General features: G+C 32.2%; 1 protein-coding gene and 1 long non-coding RNA gene across 25 annotated transcripts in view; both read right to left on the bottom strand.

Annotated features, from left to right (window-relative positions):
* LOC117575672 (voltage-dependent calcium channel type A subunit alpha-1) overlaps nt 1-22,256 on the bottom strand; it is a 60,646-nt gene extending 38,390 nt beyond the window's left edge. For 6 of the 22 annotated variants that reach the window (XM_034260172.2, XM_052008714.1, XM_052008716.1 and 3 more), the window contains exons 1-15: nt 22,107-22,254; nt 21,805-22,041; nt 14,382-14,700; nt 14,170-14,309; nt 11,783-11,883; nt 11,167-11,322; nt 10,861-11,081; nt 10,657-10,760; nt 7,908-8,023; nt 6,933-6,992; nt 6,769-6,873; nt 4,515-4,712; nt 3,884-4,397; nt 2,146-2,481; nt 530-1,093 (exon numbers count right to left, since the gene is read on the bottom strand). In XM_034260172.2, the coding sequence (XP_034116063.1) occupies nt 530-1,093; nt 2,146-2,481; nt 3,884-4,397; nt 4,515-4,712; nt 6,769-6,873; nt 6,933-6,992; nt 7,908-8,023; nt 10,657-10,760; nt 10,861-11,081; nt 11,167-11,322; nt 11,783-11,883; nt 14,170-14,309; nt 14,382-14,700; nt 21,805-22,040 (3,170 nt within the window). In that variant the 5' untranslated portion in view covers nt 22,041; nt 22,107-22,254. Of the gene's footprint in view, nt 1-529; nt 1,094-2,145; nt 2,482-3,883; nt 4,398-4,514; nt 4,713-6,768; nt 6,874-6,932; nt 6,993-7,907; nt 8,024-8,133; nt 8,210-9,802; nt 9,919-10,656; nt 10,761-10,860; nt 11,082-11,166; nt 11,323-11,782; nt 11,884-13,536; nt 13,638-14,169; nt 14,310-14,381; nt 14,701-15,259; nt 15,717-21,804; nt 22,042-22,106 lie in introns of those variants that run through there. The other 16 variants (XM_052008724.1, XM_052008711.1, XM_052008725.1 and 13 more) reach the window with 12 other exon arrangements.
* LOC127566400 (uncharacterized) lies at nt 15,709-20,511 on the bottom strand. Of its 3 annotated transcripts, none has more exons than XR_007955700.1 (2): nt 20,179-20,511; nt 15,709-15,783 (listed from the first exon to the last, which is right to left on the bottom strand). It is a non-coding gene; the product is annotated as an uncharacterized LOC127566400 (long non-coding RNA). The 3 variants fall into 3 exon arrangements; XR_007955699.1 differs by having other exon boundaries at nt 15,709-15,801; XR_007955701.1 differs by lacking the exon at nt 20,179-20,511 and adding an exon at nt 20,011-20,079 and having other exon boundaries at nt 15,709-15,801.
* Nucleotides 22,257-25,032: the final 2,776 nt, after the last annotated feature.

Here is a 25,032-nt window from a genome sequence, read left to right on the forward strand (position 1 = left end):
ACAATTTTTGGGAAATTGGTAATTTTTTAGCTCTCTAATTTGTCCGCTGAGTATATAGACATATACATTCAAGCTTATTATTTATATGTATGCATATGGAACACATACATATGAAGATTGAAAGTGAAAGAGAGAGAGACAGAGAAACAGAGTGAGTGAGAGTTAAAGGGAGAGGGATAGACATTGACAAACATCGACTGAGAGAAATAGATATAGCGAGAGAGAGAGAGAGAGAGAGATAGAGAGTGATAGATGGGAGAGCTATATACATATATGTATGTTAGACCAGACAGAATATATTATGATGTTTTTTGTGTAACGCGTCTAAATTAGCATTTTGGGTAAAAGATCTACGAAGAAATGATAACACCAAAAACAAAAACGAAAACGAAAGCAAAAATCGTATTACAGAGATCATCAAAAGTACGAAAAATACAAAATGATATTTTGTAAGGGAAAATGAAAATGATTCAGACGAAAGCGAATAAAGTAACTGGTAAAAATCTTTTCGGAAAAAAACGTTACTTACTGGCACTCTTCGGAAGTATGTTTACTTTCGTCCGTACAATAAAAAAATTTTCCATTGAACAATTGTACACCAATAACAGAAAATATAAATTGAAACAATATGTACACGATTAGAATGTTAACAACATTTTTCAATGAGTTCACGACGCAATCGAAGACGGCTTTCAATTTTGGAACACGTTTAATGGTCTTCAGTGGACGCAGTACACGCAATACACGAAGCGATTTAATGGTTGACAAATTTTGTCCAGCGCTGCTACCGCTCATATCGAAACCGAAACTAACAGCAGCGCATATAACGACCACAGCATCCATAATATTCCAGAATTCTCTTAAATAGCTGCCAGGATGTAGTATTACACCCAAGTCTACAATTTTCAGCAACATTTCTATCGTGAATACGCCGGTAAATGCATAATCAAAGTAATTCAAGATTTCGTTTCGCCTCGAATTCTCACGAACGGGATCTTCGGCTGCTAATGCTATTGATGACATTGAGATGACGACCATTATGAAGAAATCAAAATATGGTAAATTAACTACCCAATGGGCACCACGTCGTATGCTGTATATGTCAATTAGTAGTTATACGATTTTTGGCATAGGTACGCAAATAATTTCATCCAGATTCAGTTATTTCGTATTCGCAGTTATAATTTTTATACATATAGATATATAATACGATTCAAGTTGTTTATAAGATTTTTGTATGATTTGGAATTTCATATTTGTTGGTTTGTCGATTGCGATTTGAATTTTATTTAATCATCCGGTTCATTTCGTTAATTGATTTTGTTTTGTCCAATTATTATTTTGAGATCATTAAACATTGTTTTGTGGTCATTTTTTTCGATATTTAATTTTGATTTTTTTTGGTTTTTGTTTTGTTTTTTTTTTTTTAATTTGATGTTCGTCGTAGTCATTGTTATGGATTTTGTTGTTGTAGTTGTTGTTATTGTTGTTGTTTTTGTTGTTGTTGAAGATGATGATGAAATCGATATGATATAAATTGCAGTTTTTCGTGGTGAGGGTGATTTGGTTGAATTGAGTTGAGTTGAGTAATCAAATTTTGTAGTCGTTGATATTTGTAATGCAAATATTTACAAACATATGATTCATTGAATAAATCAATTAAGTAATTCGTAATTGTAATTGTAAAGAATCCAAAAAGAAAAATAAAAGAGCAAATTGAAATTGAGTTAGTGAGATTGTTATTATGTTACATTTTATATAGGATATCAATATTATTAGCAATCATTAAAGACATTAGTAGTATATTTAAATATATTAGTTGCTAAAAACACACATTATTTAGACAAAACCTGTTCTCATTACGAAAACTAAAATAAACCTATCCAAGTAAGATTGAAAACAACATTTGCATATTATTTTGCCCCTCAAAATTCTCTACAAGCTTGCAGAGATTAACCGTCATCTTTGGCTGGAATGAAACTTAAGTATATAGTACTTGCATATTGTTTTTTTTCTATCTGAATGTCTATATTAAAACTACACACTTAAGAATCGCTGGTCTTAAAACTTCCCCTCATTATTATAAAATGTTGATGTTAGAGTAGAATATTAAGGAGAATTATAAGTGAGCAATAATATATTTACGGATTTGTTGGTGAAAGTATAAACATCGATGAATATGGCAACATTGGCTTCGGCCCTTCCGTTACTTCTTCCTCCTCCTTTTTCTCTTCGACCTTCTTTTTGCCTTTTCCTTTGCTAGTGGCAACAGTGCCTTCACCATTCTCCAGGTGAACCCCATCACCTTGAAGGGCTTCCATTTCTTTCTCTAGCTCTTGCAGTTGTTTCTCTTTATCCTCTTCGACTTGTTCCTCTTCGGCTGCTGTAAGTTCTTGCGCATTCGCCAAGTTATCGACGGCGATAGCCAAGAACACATTTAAAAGTGTATAATTACCGAAGAGTACCAAAACGATAAAGTATCTGCGAAAGGAATTATCACGCCAAATTAGTTCAGCTCACAATCTTATCGTTAATCTTACTGCTAATTAAAATGCATAATTGCTTTGACATTAATCACATCCTGTATCTACTTTCATCACATTTCAGTTCATTAAATTACAATTTTAAATAATTAAAAAAATTGAGTTTTACTTCAGATTTTGTTGTTTGTAGATTCAGGATTAATAATGTCGCGCTTAGTTTAAATAATTATTTAACAGTTTATGTCATATAATCATAATTAGCTAGATTTATCACAAAATGAAAATGTTGTGGAGATTTTGAACTTTTGTTGGAAGAAAAACTAATGCTAATCTAAACCTGAACGAAAATGGTAAAAACTATCTACTAAACACTTAAATCTTGTACTAAAAACAACAATTTGAACCTGTCGAGCTCCGGTTTTCATTTGATTAACTTGCTTGTTTAAGATTATAATCAATATGAATTCTGGAACGTAACAGAGCATTAAAATTGCAATAACTATGATTATTCAATTGCAATTCCATACGAAGAATAAATTATTAAAAACAAAAAGAGAACGAAAATAAAAAAGGAACGTGTGACGTAATATCACAACGGAGCCAATTGAGAGTAGTAAGATAATCAATTATTGCTGCAAAAAATATAGAGTAATAAAATACATATGTAGGTAAAGCTGGGAAATGCGAAAATTGTTAGCAATAGCTATATGTTTTGCACTTACGTTATTATATACGATACGAGGGAGATTGCGGGACTTGATTTTTTTTTGTTTTCGTTATTGTTTCTTTTTTTTTTTTTGTTTGGTAAAATGGAAGGGCTTGGCTTGCAGAATTTGAGAATGAGATAAATCTAAATTCTTCAAGCTCTAAAGTCCTATCCTACACATACATTATGAAACCAAAACGTAAGCGCTTTGGATTTTCAAGGTCGATTGCACATATTAATGGTTCGACGTTCAATGAATTGTATTTAAAATGTTCTTATTTTACAAACTGTTCTACAAAGAGCATAATTTATACTAGTAATTATGTATTTGAATCGTCAATTTTGTATGTGTCTATATCTGATATTATAATCAAATCATACTTAAATACTTAACACACCCAAAAAGGATAGATAAACAAAAACAAAAACGAAATTATGAACAAATTATATTGAAAGACTAGATATTTCTAGAACATTAAGCGGAAGAGTAGTAAAAAACAGAGTTAGATTCTGTAGAATGATTCCACCACACACAAGATGTAGACATTATTATAATTATTATTATTTTTTTTTTGGGTTTTTTTTTTTTGTTGCGAAAAATGTACTCGTAATAACGTATATTCTACATACTCGTATAAAATATTATCTATACAATATACAAATGAAGGAAATAAAGTATCAAAATAAAACTTACATAGAGTAAATCATTCCTTTCTTTGCACCACCTTGCGATATAATACCCTGATACATAACTTCATTCCAATCTTCGCCGGTTAGGATTTGAAATACGGTTAAAAGTGCTATTGGGAAGGTGTTAAAATTGGTTTCAGGCGTGCCTCCTGGCAAATTGAATTGACCACCGAACAACTGCATGCCGAGCAGTGCAAATATGAGTATGAACAAGAAGAGCAGGAACAGCAACGAGATAATTGATCTCATTGAGTTCAGCAGGGAAATTACTAGATTGCGCAGTGACGACCAATATTTGGTGACTTTGAATATGCGCAACAGTCGCAGTGCACGCAACACTGATAACCCGAAGGAGCCACCTTTAACTTCGGACCAGATCACCTCGAATATCGAACCACTAATGACGACACAATCAAATCGATTAAACGACGATTCGAAGTAAATGCGAGGTCCCAGTGCGTACATCTTAATGAACATTTCCGACATGAATAGGCCAAGGAATATGAATTCCGCGTAATCTATAAGAAAATTTGTAAAAAATAACGATCAAATACATAGCACGTAAGATCTAAATAGCTTTATGTTTCCATTACGATTCAGTTCTCCTCGAAATAAATCGTGCTTCGTGAACTTACATAAAAACTCTGTGAGAAATGTTGGCTGGCCATAGTGTTCGACAGCGACGCAAACTGTGTTCAGGAACACCAGAACTATGACGAACCAATAGAACCATTGTGTTTTTACTGTGTGGCGTATCCAGAAGCGGAATCTTTTTTCGGCTCGCCAGAATCCTGTGCAACTGCCTTGGGGTTTCGAACGAGTTTTTAGATAACCTGTTTCAAATCAAGAGAAGATGTTGTCAATTAATGCAAGGTAAATAATTGAATTCAAGGTAGTTTTCATTTTAGGGCACACTTAATTATTTCTTGGCTATACTGCTGTTGAGTGCTCTTATACTCATTGGTAGCGATAACGTCATGGTCATTTATGCTGCTACTTAATTTTATTTTTTGTTTGTTATACCCGCTACCCATAGGATTAAAGGGTAATATATCTTTGTGTCCGCAGGAAATGTATGTATCAGGCTCCTCCGACCCCATAAAGTATCTATATTCTTGATCAGCATCAACCGCTGAAGTGATAACGCTATGTTCATCTCTCCGCCTGTCTGTCTGTCCATATAAACACCTTGATCTAAGAGACTATAAGCGATAGAGCTATAATTTTTTAGATCAAGTTCGTTTCAAATATAACTATAGTATTTATAATCCCTAAGCATTTGATTGCGATCGGATACAAATTCTTCTTTATGGCAAATTACGTCTACTGCACTCGGGGTTTAGTTGCTTTGGCTGACCTCTATATATTATACTTCGAATACCGAATATGATCTTTGGTATATTTTAGTATATTATTTGGTATATTATAGGAATAACACCTCACTGTTTTGATTTTCTTCAAAATGGGTAGCGGGCAAACTCGACTATAGCTTTCTTACTTGTTTTTTACTAGCACGATGTTTGAATGATTATGCGACTTGCGAACACTGATCTAAGTGTAAACAATTATACACCGATTTATTACAATTTGGGATTGGTTACTAAGCTTTAGGCTCATTATGGTTCTGTGCAGAGAATTACTAATTAGATATTTAAACCATTCTATCGATTGCCGAAGAACTAATTGAAAAGGAATATTAATACTTATAAAGTTGTGAGCGAATAACTGATATGTACTACGCAATATAATAATATCACTCTTCTATGTAATACATTACGATCGGATGGACAGTGATTTTAAACTTATTGCATTAATGGATATTAGTCCTACGTTTAATAGAGTTTTCTTCAAATATATCGCCTTAATATTAATATCGATGTATCAGGTACGTATGGTTTTCATTATCTTATTAACACGAACACATTGATAGTCACATGAATTGCTATTAAAAATAATTGTTACTTAACTACTTAAAAGTAGCATAAATTAATGAAAATAGAAGTGCAAATTATTATATTAAATTAAATATGAAAAACAAATGAATTAAATCACAGCCTTCTTCACTACGTTTACTTAATTATTTTTTTTTTAATTATTTTGCGATGAAAAACAAAACACATGTTCGTGTAATATATGTAGGGACGTTAGTTAGTACTAGTGTCTAGCCGTTAATTGTGAGTTTGAGATGATAGTTACTTAAATAAATTAGTTACTTTATGCAGAACATATGCAGCACGATTTGGTGCAAATATTTGACATTTAAATCAAATAATTAGTCAAATTTATAATTTACTTACACATTTTGAATATGTTCAATGTAAGAAAAAGAATTTCATTTTGGTAAAATTCATAAAATAAATGAGTATAAAAAATATGATTAAAGATATATATTAGAAGCACCTATGCACAATAGTTATAATAATATTTATGTTCGCTTTGCACATGGAAATTAACAAACCAAGTTAAATTTTTACGCAAATTAAATGCAAATTAATAAAATAAAAAAAATCTTTTCAAACACTTTATTTTATCACATTTCTTTCGTATAAGTACTGATATTCGTTAATCGAAATTGTTGTTTATTGTCCAACATTTGTCGTATAAGTTTTCTCAAAGTTTTCTACTTCAAAAATGGTTAAACGTTTCTTCATATATTTATTGGACCATTTAAACTTCATAATATATATATTTTTGACGTATTTATATATACTAGTCGTATCAGAATATATAATTTTGCAATTTGTAGTCGAATAAAATAATTTAGTAAAACAAAAAACAATCCTGCTTCACGTAAAATTCTTACCATCTTATTCATAAATGATCATATTTTTCATAATAATGAACTCAAATTTGATTAGAATATTTTGAGATAATGAAGAAATATCTTACCGTCATCACCATAATCTTCCTCAGCTTCCTCTTCTTCTGTGTCAGTTGACTTTGATTTGCCCAAACTTTTCAGCTTTTTTCTTTTGGCTGCATTTCGTCTACGGGCTAAAAATTAACTTTCTTTAGTGTCGGAAATATAAATAAATAATAATGTAAGAGCAAACCTTCCATAATATGCATTTTCTCTTCTTCGGTTGTTCTTTCTTCGGCTAATATAACCTCCTCTGAAATATTATTATTAAAAATAAAAACCGATTGTTACATGTTCACACATAGATTATCTAATTTCGAAAGATGAACAATAAAAAGCAAGTTGATAATAAAGCGTATCGAATATACATTTATATATTGTAGATGAGTATATAAACGATTATAATATATATTTATAATTTGATGAAAGGAGTTAGTTTTTGACTTGGATGAGCGTGAACGTGTGTATTTCTGTTGTGTGTTGTTTGGGGGGAGGAGGAGGCGGAACGGTCGTAAAATAATGCTCTAAGGGGAACTAGTAAAGTGCCACAAGTGCTGTCAACTGGTAAATATATATTTATATATATCATATATGTATGTAATCATATACAAGCTTCTTATATTATTTTGAGGGTCATCTAGAGTAATTGCGTAATGCTGCAAAGGCAAGAAATGGCATCATTGGCATCCAACAAAAAGTTTGCTATTTTATTTATTATATATGCCCGTATGTAATACACACAAAATATAATGTACACAATACATATATTTCAGAAAGAGAGAGAGTTTCTTACATACAATTCATATATAATGAGAACATGAAAATGCGAAACTTGTAGAGTTCCTATTTATTTGTTTTTTTAATGATTTTTCTTGACTGGACGATTTAATTTATTACGATGGTAATTTATGAATACGTACTAGATTTAAATTTTATGAACATTTGAATAGCAATATCTTTTTTAATAATGTGTACACACTTTTGTATACTTATAAAAGTAGGTTGGAAAGTATATTACTGTATGATTGTTTGACTGTTTTTTTTTTTTTGGATGTAGTATGTATGCATGTATATTTTGTTTGTATATGTAAGAGTAAGAGTAAGAGTTATTGAGTTGCAAACAGTGTAGTATATAAAATTACAAAAAAGAAAGGGGTAAATACTATACCAGCTTTACAAATCCATTCAACATAGCCGTTTAACTCTCTTTCTAGTTGCTGCTGCCTTCTAAGTTTAAGAAACTCTTGTCTATTTTCTACTTTTTCTCGTTCTTTTGCGAATTCACTACAAAAAATAATTAAATAGAATATGATAAACCAAAAACATCAACAATCAAATGAACAATTGTATGTAATTGCATATTTAGCAAAATGCAATGCCCAAAATTTCGTTACCTTTGTGGATATATGTATATATATTTTAGTTTATTTGTATAAAAATGTAATTGTGTAGTATTTGGAGTGATGAAAGGAATAATATAATTAAATATTTCATAAATCATATATATACCTGTGTATATGTTTAAAACTCAAAATAAATTCAATGAAAATAAATAAAAATCACAGTTTACTGAGCCATTACACAATTAAATTCGAATTGAATAGCCTTGGAGTTACAATGAGTTAGTCGCTTCATTTAAGTGGCCAACAAATACTTTTGCAACATACTATATTTCAGTATAAATAAATACTATATGATCCGCTTAGGTAGGAGTGTGACCACTCAGCATTTTTTTTGGCCTTAATTAGCGCAAATTTGTATAGAATTGCGTTGATTTTGAAATTCATTTCTAAATGTATTATTAAGTACTTCAAAGTACTGCTTCATAATATCATTTGTTTGCGCACTTTCGCATAAGATACAGCCATGCTTCGATTACCAATACATAAAAATATCAAATGAAAATATTAATTTGGAAAATTTGTAATAGGGAACATGAATGATAAATAACAACAAAAAGAAACCTTAAATTTTCAAGCATTTGTTTAGTTTTATATTTAATTTGAATTGTATATTATTATTTTGAAATAAATACATTTAAAGGTCAAACATACACATAACAAAGACAAAAATGAATCCAAATTATAATAACAAAACTTTTCAAAATTGCAATAACCGGAACATGGCTGGTAGTAATATTATATATAGTTTTTTTTTCTTTTATCGATATACGTTTACAAATATTAATTTTTATTAGACAAGCACACGATTATAGACAAAGTTATAAAGTGTAGAAGAGAACGAAGAGAGGGGAAATACTCTAGAAAGTTAATTGGGAGGAAAAGTTAATTAACGGTCGCTAAATTTGAGGAGTTGTAAGTTGTAGCATAATGCATAGAAATATATGTTATGGAACTTTTGTTTTTAGCATACGTACTAAAATTGTTTCTAGGAGTACGTATTAAATGATTGTTGTTATTGTTGGTTTAAGGTGGTTTAACGGGGGGTCCAAACAGAGTATTTCGTATGTTAGATTATACGATACGATATAGCTTTCGTTTTGTCGGGAGTTTTTTGGAATAGCTTGCGTTCTATTTGTAAAAATATTGTAAATATATTGAGTATTGTTAACTTGCATTAATTCGAACACGTTCGTTTATAAGTTGGAATGCAATTAAACTGATTATTTATATGTTTTGGGCTTAGTACATACAATAATTATGCATACACATATGAATATGTATTTTGTATTTTGCGTAATCTGTTTATTTGTATGTATGTACGTCTGTGAGTTAGGAACGGGGCTATGAACTTGTGTTTTTTTTTTTTTTTTTTTTTGTTTATAGAAAATCTATTTGCTATATATTTATTTGATTTCTTGGATTGGTTCGGTAATTAATTAAGTTATTTATATTCATCTACAGTTTGGGGAGTTGGTTGGTTGGTTTATTGGTTTTTTGGTTGGTTCGGTAAATCCTTGCGCTCTTTGCGATCAACAATAGCGTTCTCTAATGATATAGTAGGGGGAAATATATTTGCCAATACGTGATATATAATACGAATATAATAATGCCAAATTTATTGGGATTGGTTTCAGTTGATAGTGTGTTCATATTTAAGAACCTGCTTGCGTTATCCAATCAAGATATGAGACCATTGCTGTTTGAAACATGGCACGAAATCGACATTTCTGAAATTCCATGCGACGCTCGACGCGGTTTCGCTCGTTTGAAAACTCTCTGAATTTTCAAGAATATAATAACATTTTTTTTTTTTTTTTTGGTTATCGAAAAAAACAAAAAAACAAATTAAGATACAAAAAATTACATGTTAAAGTGTTTTAAAATAATGCCAGCGCATAAGTGGCTGATGTGTTTTCTTAATTTCAAGGCTGCTAAGGTGCAAAAGATTCTGAAATAAAACACTTCCAATTGATTTGCTTAGCAGCCTTGAATTGTATTGTGTGTGGAGTAACGTGAGATTCAATTTGAGTAATGAAACGGAACAACTTTACTTTCCCATCTATCATATTAATAATTTTGATAGTATTTCAAATACATATTTGTCTATATATTGTATCTATATGCTTATTTACATATATATATTATGTACATTAGAAAGAAAGCTTCATATTGGATTTTGTACATTGATAGAACTAATTTTTGATCACTTTATATGAAGCATCGGGACGCATCAATAAGAACGTGACTAATTTGCTTGTGCTATTTAATCATCGGATTAAAAGACGTCCTTGAGTACAGAAAATAGTCACATTGGAAGTTCATGGTACAAGCAACAGAGCTCACTCCGTGATATGTACAAACATGGAATTGAAGTTCCGTAAACATTTTGAATAATCTCTTTTTACACCGTATGTTTAAATACTTGAAAGTTTCCCCCAATTATAATTACAAATGTTAAATACATTATGTGACAGAATGTAGGCAAGAGGAATGAAATCGTTAAAAACAACTTACCCACTCAAAACACCAAGAACTAAGTTGAGCATAAAAAATGAGCCTATAACTATAAGAGGCACGAAATATATCCAATTAAATGATGAACCCAATGCGTCGTTGGTCTACAATAGTAAAAGAAAATATGCATTATTATGGGTTACACAAATACATGCACAATCTTAATGCAAGTGATATGTTCTAGACATTCGTCAAATGCTTTACCCAATATAGTATTGCAGTCCAGCCTTCCATTGTGATACACTGGAATACCGTCAGCATGGCAAATCCAATATTATCAAAGCTTGTTATGCCTTGATTTGGTCCATCCCATTTGTCCAGACACATGCTCGTCGCATTATTACATACAAAGGAGCCTCCCGCTTTTTCTAAGATGTTATCTGAGTTGCAGGGTGTCTCTACTTCACCTTCCTTCACTAGTTTGTCTGTGCGGAATATGGGAAGAAAAAATACAGTATTAGTATAAGCAGAGTTTGGCAAAAAGAAATATATATTTAAAGGGTTATATACTTGGATCTTCTAAGCTATAACAAGTCTTATGCAGTGTGCCCGAATAAAACTCGAGTCCAATGATTGCGAATATTACGATTGCAAACAACACCAAGAGACCGATTTGCAGTAAAGGTGCCATCGCCTTGATTATAGATTTTAAAACTACTTGTAAACCTAGATTCATCATTTTGTAGTTTCGAGATCCATGTTGGCAAGTTGATTTGGGAGAGAGAACACACAAAAGTCGAATCAGTAAAATGTCATTGCATTTCTTGTTAGTAGTATCTACATAATTACACACACATTCAAGACATAGATCTACATAAATATCGATATATATATATGCATATATATCTCCTCATTCACACATACAATCCGATAATGTTTAGCATTATCAGTACAAAGTATGTATGTATGGTAAATAAAGCATACAATTGGTAAAACATGCGTATATAGTATATCTAGGAATTATTTAGTATATTATTTAGTATATATAGGTATCTATGAGAGAATACGCTAATCCGTATTCCGTAACTTTATTGACATTGATAAGTACTTAGGTTAGCGTAGATTTGTAGATTGTAGATTGATAGGAAACAAAAGCAAGTAAAACTTAAACGAAAGTACTACTCACTAGGAATTCCAGACACTAATTTTAAGGGCCGTAGCACACGAATGGCTCTAAGTGTTCTTAGGTCTACCTCGGGCCCCAAATTTGGGTACAGTGTCACGAATCTGTTTGCAGACGTTAAGCGATCGAAACGAGCAGTTTATTAGCAATATACAAGAGTTTAAATGTATTATACTACAATTACTAGTTTTTTCTTTTTATTTCAAAAGAATATTGTTCAAATTGAACTACTAAATGTGCAACATGTAAAAAAAAACATTTCGTTAAATCAATTTCGATAAGTAAACCAAATTAATTGAGATGAAACACTTATTTAAAATATTAATACGAAAAATAAAATATTAGTACGAAATTTTGAAACTAAAACTAAACATTAATATATGTTTATTATTTTCGCTTTTGAATTTCTATGAAACTAATGAATGTAATAGTGAAACTATAGCACTAAGAAATCATTTAACAATACTATCTGAATCATATAAACTAAATGTTATTCGTCTTGAGTTAAATTTTACGTTAAAATTAATTAACTAAACACTTTTTGTTAGACAAAAGATCGTTTGCAAATGCAAATTTCTTTTATCATTTGTCAGCGATAAGAGCATCTGTACTTCTTTTATTGAAGTATAAATGAATATGTATATATTTATAGAAAACGCTTAACAGAATATTCTTCTGCCATCCACATCAGAGAAACTTTATGTATTTAATTAAAAATTTAGTGAATGTTTTAAACGAAAACATAATAAATAGTAAATCGTCGGGTTTTTCCAATCGTCCAGATCACATCTATGCTGCTATCTGCATTTATTCTATTCTATTCTATTCTATTCTTTCAATATATCATAAAAAAAGAGTTTGAAGAACCTTAGACTAAATTGTGTAAATCAATGAATAAAAATTGTTGCATGAAATAAATTTATTGTTGACTTTATTATAAACATGACTGTATTACTACTAAGAGTATCTAATGACTTTTAAATGTTCTATAAAATGTGAATGATTTTTGATCTATAGTAAATAAAAATAATAAAGTAATTCGAAAAATAAAAAAAATATATAGTATTAGTTCTTTCTTCCAGATCGATTAATACCAGTAATTTTGTCGCTAAAACAGAAAAAATAAATAATTTTCTCTATTTTTAAATTATAATTAGCTAAATGCCAATGATGGGCTTTAGAAAGTCCGCTTGATAGGCGGATAAACTTTCTGACACATATAATATTACGAGCTTAGCTCAGTTAGTCAGTTAGTTATGAAGAACAAAAATGAGTTATATTTATAAGTAATCATACATTTTTTTTTTTAAATTAAGTGAAATGTAAATTCTAGCCCCATACAAATATAAAACTTAAATTTAGCTCTTTGTCTATTTAAACACATATTACTCACGACTTTGTTAAACACCAAAATCGCACAAATACTTTTGTACTATTATGTAGATCTAATATGTAAATATGAATACTTTTATCGTAATCGCGTCTCACCGAAGGACGCACACGCATTTGTTGATTAGTACGTAGTAGAATGAATATTTAAAGAATATTTATCTAGAATAATGCTCCTAGGTTAAAATGAGCAAAACGAATTTGAATGTTTTCTGCGAACTTTGGTTGAGCTAGCTCCTAAGTTCTATGAATCTAGAATAATTGTACATATTAATTGAAATAAACGAAATATGTATTTAGATATCTGGCCTAGGAATTTCATAATTATTTGAATATAGTTTTTATTGTGTCAATCAACGGAATCTTACTTGGAATTCGGGATACAAGCTTCAACGGCCGTAATACACGAAAAGATCTCAACATGCGTAGGTCAACATCTATATTGGCCTCAGCAAATATCGTCATGACACTGTTCGGCATTGGGGGTTTTTTTGCCATTGAAAAGTCGGTGTACACATGGGTAAATTGTGAATTTAATGATTCTTTAAATTGCATATTTTTTAAATATAGCAACAACAATTTAAGACCAACAATCAATTGTCCACCTTTTTTTTTTTTTTTTTTTTTTTTTGCGACTAATCATAAATACAATTACATCCCACAACGATCACTGTGTGATCATCTTAATTATTGTTAAATAATAATTTAAACAAAAAAATACTTTCATGTGTTTTAAATTAAGCGAAAAAAAAACTTATTATAAATTGTTTTGATTTTCAAAATATAATTTTTTTCTTTTTTAATATAGTAAATTTATTTATTGACTTGTGGGAAATCTCGTTATTTGTTCAAAATAAATATTATGCCAAGAATCAGACATAGTAAATAATAAGCTTTGCTTTGCAGCATTGATGACATCAAAAAAAAAATATATATATATATAAGTACTAACAAAAGAATTGGCTCAATAAAATAAACATTAAATTCAAATGCATATTTACCCCGTCACTACAACGAAAAAATCCATGATGTTCCAAATATTCCTGAGATAGGAGTGTTTATGCAGAACAAGCCCTAAGGCAATGATCTTGAGCGATGCTTCTACACAGAAAATGCATATAAAATAGGCCTCCGTTTTTTCCTACAAATGCAATTGAGAATGAAATATTATATATTTAAGATATATGTATGTATATGAATGTTGATGACTTACCAGTTTTTGAGCCAATACTGTCTTGTCGCTTTCTGGCAAGTGTTCCTCTAGTGCCAACACAACACAGTTGGCGATGATTGTCAATAACACAGCGTACTCAAAGGGCGGCCATTCAATGATGAATCGTGTGTACTTTCGAATTGGGTTATCCTCGGTTAGGATAAACAATGACGTCGGACCACCACCTGGTGGGTTTTCCTCTTTTTTTGGGCCACCCATTCTATCAGCTAAGCGATGGGCTCCCTTTCGACCCAAGTGCCCCCCGCCTAAGGAGTCCTGTTGATGCCCTGCTAGCACTGCTTCCTGAGCTGCTTCCAACCTACAACATGATGAAATATTCAATTTGTTATTTGTTATTACATACTTGTACGCAGTACATTCATATTATACTTATGATAGTTAATCTCAATTAATTTCAGAAAAGCATTCGAATTCAAAATAGTAAAATCAATCTCTATTTTGATTAGGAGCATTGATTTTATACTTGGCAATCGATTCAAATTGTAATTTCAAAAGGTCATACGCACCAAAAACAGTTTGCATTTTAAAGTACACGAAAGTTTGCTTAAATATTTAATTCGAATTTACGTATATAATATTTAGTAACTATTGATTGGCATACAGAAAAGGAAATGAACGAAATGGGATACAAATTTGATTTGAATAGCAATTTCTCGGTTTGATCTTTAAGCAAAATAAACTTGACCATTTTATAGAATATTTGACATCCTAATTTGATGATGTAGATAACTTATATTAGCATTTGAAGTGAATAAACTTACATATGTGTGGTTAATGCACATATCGGTTTCACCACTTAACAAATGCTACAATGAATTGAATTGAACTCTAATTCGTGTGGGCGATTAACAACATACCGTCACTATATCCAATTTCTGATACTTTTGTAACGACCGCTCGGCCATAATTATATTACACAAGGTGAACCACAATACGCATTTGTCGGGAGTGACACGCCGTCCGCATGGCACAATAGTGGCAACTGCACATTTAATTGGGAAGCCACTGTATTTTGGCAACAGTCGGGGCAACAGTGTACGACGCGCTCTGGAGGTCCGAGGACTATTGAAACACCACTGCGAATTCCTCTCGCTCTCTGGGGTGTTATATATATATATATATATATATATACTGGGTCGGTCGGTCGGTCGGTCTCTCGCTTTGCTGTTCTAGTTTTGTGTTTATTTCATCTACCGTTTTGTTTATGCTGCTACTTTAACTGGGATGTGTTTATTCTGCTGTTGTTTTTTTGTTTTTCTTTTTTATGAATTTTTATTTGTGTTTTTTTTTTTTGTTGTTGCTGTTGTTTTGTTTTCTCTTGCGTTTTGCTTGATGAAGTCGTGTTTTTCTTCAATTATTCTTACAAGTATTGCACAAAATGCTATTCGAACACCAAATTCTATGATTAAAATTTATTATACACTTCATTAATATATTTGTTTGTGCGTTGGATCGGATCGGAGTAAATGAATTCCGTTGATTTGGCTTAAATAATTCTTTCGTAGTATTTATATACATATTTACGTATGTATGTATGTTTCATCACATAGTATTATTCACATCACTTGGTTGATAAGTTGTATCATTTATTTATGTTGTTGGATTGTACATTAGTTTATTATTTTTGTTACATTTGATGGTGAATGTTGCCTTTAGAAGCTTTGAAAGTGGTTTCGTTTTGGTTCGGGTCAATTCAGTTCATGACCTATCAAAATGCACACACAAACACAAACACACACACACACACACACACACATACAGACATAAGCGCGCAACCCAATCATATGTACATGTATAAATATAGACAGACTTGCGTTTATACATATACATTAATAAATATGTATGTATGTAAGACATTGTACATCAGATGTAGAAAACATTTGGTGTTTGTGTTTGCCTAAATACATTATATATTCTACATTCGTATATGTATGTACATTTTTAAATATCAGTATAACATTCCATTACTGGAACACGCTATGAATGAAAAATTAGGGGATGAAACGCTCTGCACAATGCACTCACACAACATACAAACGGACGTACGTACGTATACGTATACGTATGTACATAAGAATGGTAATGAAAAAATTCAACACACTGTGGTGAAATGTGGAACGCTAAACAGAAATTTCGGCTTGACTGGAAATGGGAAAGGAAAGCCTGACTGACTGACTGACGGCATAGAAAGCAGCAAGCAGCAAGAAGCAAACAGCAAGCAGCATAGCACACTCGCTTGCGTAGTGTGCCAACTAAAACTCTCCACACACAGATAAGGATGAAACCGCACTGCAGCAACCCTTCGTGTTTACGTTTTACTGTAGGAATTTGGGATATTGCTGTTTCTCCAGATTACACATACATACATACAGACATTCATACTTAAGTAGAGCGCATGTTGTAATTGTAAATGAATTGTTTATGCATCGGAATTCCCCCATAAAAGATGCCGTTACAATGTATCGTATTAAATGGGACCGACCGACCAACCGGTCTCGGCTCTCGGTTCCACTACATAAACAATTATAATGCCAATTAAAGCTGTCGCACATATAGTTTCTTTAATATCCTTATGTAGATATGTATATATCGATAACACCCAGCATAATCGATTGGTATTTATACTTTTAGTGGCGGTATGGCTGATACCTACAATTATTCAATGCGATGATATTGTTGACTTGTAATTATCTTTTATGTTGTATTGAAATTCCAATATTTTGTTGCATTCATAACATTTTTTTAATAAGTAACTTGGATCTAATAAAATTGAATCAAAGTATGGGTAATCATTGACGTTATCAAGTTTCTTCAAAGCTTTTTGCTATTATATGGAATCGAAACTGAGGAAACTGAATTTTACAATAATTTTCCTAACTATCCATGACTAGATAGTCTTTTCAAATGTATTTGGTAAGATTTGTTCATCATTTACGATGATTAAATATTATTGACTAAATGAAATTTCAAAGTACTATCCAAACCAAAAAATGTGTTCTCAAAATAGATTTTGGTATATTTATCGTCTAATAGTATTTTAATCTTTTTATTTGGTTTGCTCTTCGTTAAGAGGCTGGTATTAAGATTCGGAATGGAACACAATTTAACATTTGCGGCATTACAACTCGTGTTTTGCTTATAACTCGCTCTAAAATAGGCTTTAGTATATTTATCATTTAATAGTATTTTATTTTTTTGTTGCGCTTTTGGGGGATTTTTAGGGATTATCTATCAGAAATAGACGGAAATAAGAAAAATATACATATGTATATACATTTGAAATACAGTTAATAATTGAAACGCCACAAAAATACACGATTGTGCTAGGCTATTTTATGGCCTTTTTATTTCTACAGAATGTTCCTCTTTGACCAAATGGTGCAGTATTATTTTTGGTATCATGTCTCATGCATATTGCGTATACGTTTTCATATTCATACACATTTTTAATGAGATTTGTTGGCAAAGTTTTGAACGTATTTGTTGCTCGAAATAAACAAGCGAACTGATATACGTTCAGCTGCTATATTTACGAACTATTGTACATAAAGATAAACTGCAAACATGTTCACGCATGTACATATTTGTATTTGCAAACAAATGTATACATATCTACATACATGTGTGCTTATAAACATATGTCGAAGTTTTCATGGTACGTGTGAGTGTGTGTGTGTGTGTGGGTTTGTGTGTGCTTATAGCATACAGGAGACGTAACGTTGCCTATTTTTATGCGCTTCACTCTACTTTCGTTCCATGTGAGCATGAATAAAGCTTTTTACATTTCGAGCGACGCAAACTTAATTGGTTTAAGCACATTGTACTGTTATTATTCATATGCATCTGTGTACATAAAGATGTACGTATGTATGCATGTATGTATGTACTTACATATACATATGTAGAATGACATACATTTGTACATATACACCACACACATTTGACATGCGAAATGTACTCATTGATATTCATCTCAATCTCTCACACACACATACACAAACACACATGCAAAGAGAAACAATTTGTATTCCCGAAGAATAATGTTGAGCAAGAATTACAAATTTTTAAGACCTAGTGACACAAAAGAATCTATATGTATTCTACATGGTATATGCTATTTGCATTTGAGGTCAATATTTTGAAAATGAATTTTGTGCCAGAGCTATGGGGAAAAAAATGTGTGAACTTCCACTTCCACCTCCGCCTCCTCCTTCCCCACACTGCCCTCCATCCACCCTCTGCGGATGCTGTACTATGTGCGGGGTACTTGGTACAATTAGTACAATTCATTCACCTTCCGTGGCATACACGTCACTACAGAGATTGCCGCAGTAACCGAAGCCGAAATTCACTTGCCCATTGTCAAAGCTAGCGCTGACGTTGACGCTGACGTTGACGCTGGTTCTGGCTCTGGCTCTGACGCCTTCGCTACCCGCCTCACACTGCTCCGCCACACAGCCAGCCCCGCCGCACGCCCCACGCAACATTCCAAGCGACGTTGTGTTGTGTTTCTAACCCGCTGACCCAACTGGCACACACACACACACACACAGACGTACAAGCACGCATACTCTGACACACGCGCGATTACACTGTGACTGTCATAGTCGCATTTGTACGTAGAAGTACATATACACTAGTATGTATGTATACATGCACGACGACGCGTGTATGTGTGTGTGTGTGTATGTACAAGTACAAGTACAAGTACATGTACATCTACATATACAAATGTAAAGTGCGTATATTAGAGGGGGGCTGTTTAGCTGTGTGGAGAGCACAACTTTAAACAATTACAGCCAAGCACTGGAGACAGACGACAGACAACAGCACAAAACATGTGGAAGGAACACAACGTTCCACAGTGGCGAGGGGGCGGTGAGAGGGGCGGGGGGAAGGGACAAGTGATGTGATTCTGATTGAGAATGTGAATGTGAATGTGAATGTGTGAGAGGCGGCAACGGCGAGTATTTATAATATCTTGTATATCCATTTTCCATTTTCATTTTCATTCTTTTCTTGCTTCTCGTTTTCCGTTCTTTTTTTCTTTCTTTCGATTTTCTGATTAAATTCACTTTTCATGGTCTTTGTTTCACTTCCATGATATTCCTCGGCATTCGCTCGCAGCACACAAAAATTTCGCAATTATTCTTGGTTTGAATGTTTGTAACTTTATTTTCACCACTCGACCCGATTTTTAGCTACATATACATGTACATATATGTACATATATATACACATGCCACCACACATTAACTTCGAAATGTCGAGTTTCTTGGCCCAACAAAATTTTGCGACAAAGCGAAATATATACACACATACATATATGTATATACTCCTCTCTATGTATATAAATATATATACATTCATTTCATTTATACATTCACAAATACATATGCACTGTGCTTCTTCGGCTCGGCACTGGAAAAAATGCTTAAAACATTTATCATTTATCGGGCACTCGGTCGGAAAAAAAAGGTAAAAAACAAAAACCGCTCAATGCGACCAACGAATTTGTCTCACTAGTTGGACTAGTTGGAAAGAAGAAAAAAAAAACTTAACAAAACGCAAGTCGCAAGTGGCAAGTCGATGAAATACTTTGCATTACACTTTACACATTACACACTACATCACATCGCACAACTACACACAACATGGCACAACCAGCCAACCAGCGAGCGAACGAACGAACGAACGAACGAACGAACCAAACCAACCATCCAAGCAGCTAACCAAACAGTCCTGCGCTTTGGATCGAAAACAAAAAGCTCTTCACCACAAGTAACGTTGAACTTGCTTTGCTGGCACACACACTGGACATGGACACCGCGATTCGACTCGACTCTCGACTCAACTCGACTCTCGACTCGACTCGACACTCTCGACACACTCGACTCTTTAGCAATTTTCTTATGTACTGCACACTTTTCTAATCGCAATTGTTGGCGGCGACATTCTCAATCAAATCAAAAGATGCCACATTTTTTTTTTGTATATTTAACTCTAATTATAGCCGTGTGTCCTGCCCAACTTTCTGTGATGTTTGTCGCAGTCGTTTTTTTTTTTATTTTATTGCACTCTCTTGACTAACGATATAGCTGAGAGCTTTATGCAGTGCTTTTCATCCCCCATGCGTAAGCTTTTGGCTGTCTCAGCACTGTGCGACCAAGTGTCAAAACACAAGTTTGGCAATTGGCAACTCAACTCTTATCGATGTGTTCACCGCTTTCGTTCAGGGTTGCAAGTTGCGAGACGCCATCTGGATGCGAGAGGCGTAAAGCTTCAGCGATAAGGGCGGAATTATTAAACTTAAGTGTTTAGTATTTATATTGGAATAGAGTGAAGAATGCTTCAAACATATGTAATAAGTCTAAGTATTACATCTTCTACTGACTAGCCCACACTAAGACTTAGGATACATTTCTATTTCGGAATAAAATAAAACCGAACCAAGGGACAACCTTACAATCGAATAAAAATGACCTGCGCCGAAAACTAGGCAATAATTTTCGATTTTTTTTAGATCAAATCACTTTACATGAAATATTAATTATTATTGAATTGAAATTAGCTCGGAGAAGCTGGGTCCAGTGATTTGAGATAATAAAAAAAATTGGTGCCCATTGCTTGAAATCGTTTGCCCATGTTTGCCCAGGGAACATTTCTTTTTGCCCACCCTTAGTTTCAAAATTATAAAAAAAAATTGTTTTTTTCAAAAATTTCAAAAATTTTTTTTGCGGAAATCGCCAATTTGCCAAATTTCAAAATTTTTCAATTTTTTTTGACTTATTCAGACTGCCCATTCGCTATTTTCGTTTGCCCACCCTTAAGAATTTCAAAATTCCAAAAATTTTCATACTTTTTTATACAAATTCATTGTTTGTCCAAGTTTCAAAATTATTTTTTTATAATTTTGAAACTAAGGGTGGACAAAAAAAATTTTCCCTGGGCAAACAATTTCAAGCAATGGGCAGCAATTTTTTTTTGATTATCTCAAATCACTATTGAAAATATGTTTTTTTCAATTACTCAAGAATTGGATTATTACCAACGCCTACCGAAATACATATATTCAACAGACAATTTAGCCGCGTTTTTCATTTTTTTCCTATGAGTATTAACGTAGATGTCAACAGTCAACATTAGTAAAGCGACTAGCTTTCAGTTGAACCTTAAATCTTCACTTATGATATACAATTAGCTATTAAAAAAGTTATTTGTTCAACTGAGAATTTTTTAAATGAAAAATCCAACACAGTTTTTTCATTAAAATGTTGCCATTTTTACCATGAATTTAGATGCGCGAATTATTTTTGGCACACTCTTCTAGACAGAAGACATAAAAACCATGGGGCTACTTCTACATGTTGATATATTGCCAATGATATGCATGAATACTCACATTATATCACCCAAGTTGAGACGTGTCTGAACTAATGGAAAACTCTCATTGCCTCTGCCTGTGGCTGAGTGCCTTAGCTTGCCAGTCGACGGCGGGCCGGAGGAAGGTCCACAACTCCGGGTGATGCCATCTCCAATGATAGCAATGTTGTCATCCAAGCTAAATACGTTCGAATTCGTTAAGCGCGTCATCGGTGACGAGCTTCTTCTGCGTCGGACTCCCACTCCACCCAGCATCCTGATGATATAGAATCGAGCGTCACGAATGCTTATGAATGCTTAATTAAGAGAATTCACGCTTACTGCTTATCGTTATCGTTATTGCAACAGCTTTTTCCGAGATCGATCACAATATATAGTTGTATTCGTAGTCGCAGACGCAGTCGTGGATTTATCCACCTTCATAAAGTTACGCGTAGAATTCACCATCACTTGCATTTTATATTCGTTGTGGTTGTACAAAAAAGTACATTATAAAATTTGATACATTTCTTCTGCGTTAATATATTGGAGCTCTTATTTCCGAAAATTAAAATATTTAATTGGGATTATTTTGGAAATTAATTGCATCGTGCACGTTTCACAAAATTTATTCACTTTAAAAAATATTTAGAAGAAAACTGTTTAAAGAACTTGAATTCTCTTATTTATAAAATAATAAATTTTTTATATCTATTGTGTTTAAAATTCGAAACTTATTTTTGCAATGCACTTGAAAATATTTAAAGACGTTTAATTATTTTAGAATTCACTTTAAAAAATATAAAAAAACACTGTTTAAAAACACTTTAAAAATATAAAAAAAACACTGTTTAAAGAACTTCAGTTCTCTTATTTATAAAATGATAATTTTGTTAATTTATTCAGCTTATTATTTTGTATTTTTTTTCTTTAGTACATTTTCTAAAATATTGTATCACTGAAAGTATGTAATTCAATTTATTTAAGCGATTAAATACTTGATGAACTGTTCACAAAATTGGTTCACGTATAAAAAAAAATAATAAAAAAAAATTTTTTTAATGGGCTATCTAAATTTTTAATTTTTAAAGTGGTACAGTTTTTATAACTGTTTTGTTTTGTATTTTTTCTAAACTTTTTTTGTAATGTAATGTAATCACTAGAAAACTTTTAATTATGTTTACTTATTTTGCTAAAGAATTGATTCCGTATTTTTTTTTAAATTAGTACACCTTTAAAAAAATAAAAATTCAAAATATTGTAAGTCAAAAAGAATATGCAATTAAAATAAAAATGGAATTTAAATGAATACTTCAATTCCGACAAATTTTAACTTTTCGACAACAAATTTTTGATTCTATTTTCAATATGCCTTTGTTGATCGTTCTAATATTAAACATAAAATGTTTGCTTTTATTGAATTAGAAATTGCGATTGTTAAATTTATGCACATCATATAAATTTTCTAAAACAAAACAAAATGGTGTACAAAAATATGGTTTTCTTTTATTATTAAAAATTAATGAGGCTGACTGGGTTTGACAGACAGAAAGATTTTTCAATATTAATTCTGCTATTGATGCTGAATCCTTTTGCCTTTTGTGCACACTTTATTTCTGACGAACCTGAGTAGATCTGTATCACTTTTGTTTAAAAACAAACTACACCAATTCAATTTCGGAATTATTGCAGTCTTGAAACTTGAAAGTTGCGTGTTTGTAATAAATCTGACGCTGTCGCTGTCACCTTTAGAAGAATACTGATGCCAGCTAGCAAATTTGCCAGCTAGGCAAACACTCTTCTGTCCTGTTGTGTTCTGTTATGCCTCAGCTAGCCAAGATACGAGTAGTTAGATAACAGATATGCGCATGTACAACGCACACACGTAAGTACGAAGCTAATTGTGATAGCAGCGATAGCAGATGATGATGTGCTCGATAGCATCCAGCATATGCGCAATACATTCACCTTTAAGGTAAGCAGCATTGTCTAAATTAAAGGTGTACAATTTAAATAGGCTTCAACATCTAAATTCCAACCAAACAGAATGTAATTTAAGCACTCAAAGTAGAAATTTCAATACTAATAATAAAATAGTAATTAGATAAGCTAGCAGATTATATGGTTATATTCGTTTTTCAGTCTCATACATATGTACATATTATATGTATGTACATATGTATACGTACTTCCATACATATGTTCAAGTGTACGCATATTTATGCCAAGGTAATTTTGCATAGGAGCATAGCCTGATTCAGGTTTAGAATTTCCTTAAAATGTCCAAGCACACAGTAAGTCAATGACTTTTCATTTCCTTTTGCACTCTTTGCTTTTAGCTTTCGGCTCAACAACAACAACAAATTTGGGGACACTTACGAGTAAGTGTCGGTAAACGACCGCAAAGCAGAAAGGGATATTGTGAGTGAGAAAGTGAGAACAGAAATAGCCAATGCATCGCCGAACGATCATAGGCAAGCGATTAAATCACACTCTAGCATGCATGCAAACACATAGACCCCAGCAAGCAATTTGAGCGTTTTCTGACAGTTTTCTGATAGTTTTTTATGAGCATTTTACATCATAAAGTGCCCAAAAAAGAGTCCGGAAAGAGCGTTTTTTTCTGTGAAAACGGTCGCACTTTAAGAGGGCAATTTCTGAGTCTGATATGACTCTTTTTTGATACGGAAATAAGTGCTTTCACCCTCCTAATCAAGCATTGAAAACGCTCCAAAAATACTCATAAAAGTATAATTTTTAGGCACTTAAATCGCACCGAAAAAATTCTTATCGGACTCGTTTTGGTTTATACAATCGTGTGGATAAATTGATCTTTATATAATTTTTATTTAATTCAACAAATTACAATATTAGAAAAATATAAAGAATTTGAAGAAAAATTTAAAAGTAATTGAAATATTATAAAGTTAGGATTTCAAATTCACAGTTTAATGAAGAACTTAGCATTATTAACTTAACGTATATTTTATATTTTAATTGTCCACTAATCACGACCGACTTGCAAGGCACGTAATGCAGAAACTAAATAAATGTTTTGTGATCTCGATTATCGCAAATCTGCATTCCGTTATTTTAAGCGCTGTTTTAACTCAGTTCTTACTTAACTCCGAATATGCTCAGACAATAGACCACTTTATGAGTCGATGTTTAGAATGCACTGATTGCGCTCCGAAAACGATCTTATTTATGTGCCTACTCAGAAAACACTCTTAAAATCGGCTCTTTTTGGACACATAATTTAGAGCCC

This window comes from Drosophila albomicans, chromosome X (assembly GCF_009650485.2).
Source record: "Drosophila albomicans strain 15112-1751.03 chromosome X, ASM965048v2, whole genome shotgun sequence".
In the NCBI taxonomy this organism is placed as follows: Eukaryota; Metazoa; Arthropoda; class Insecta; order Diptera; family Drosophilidae; genus Drosophila; species Drosophila albomicans.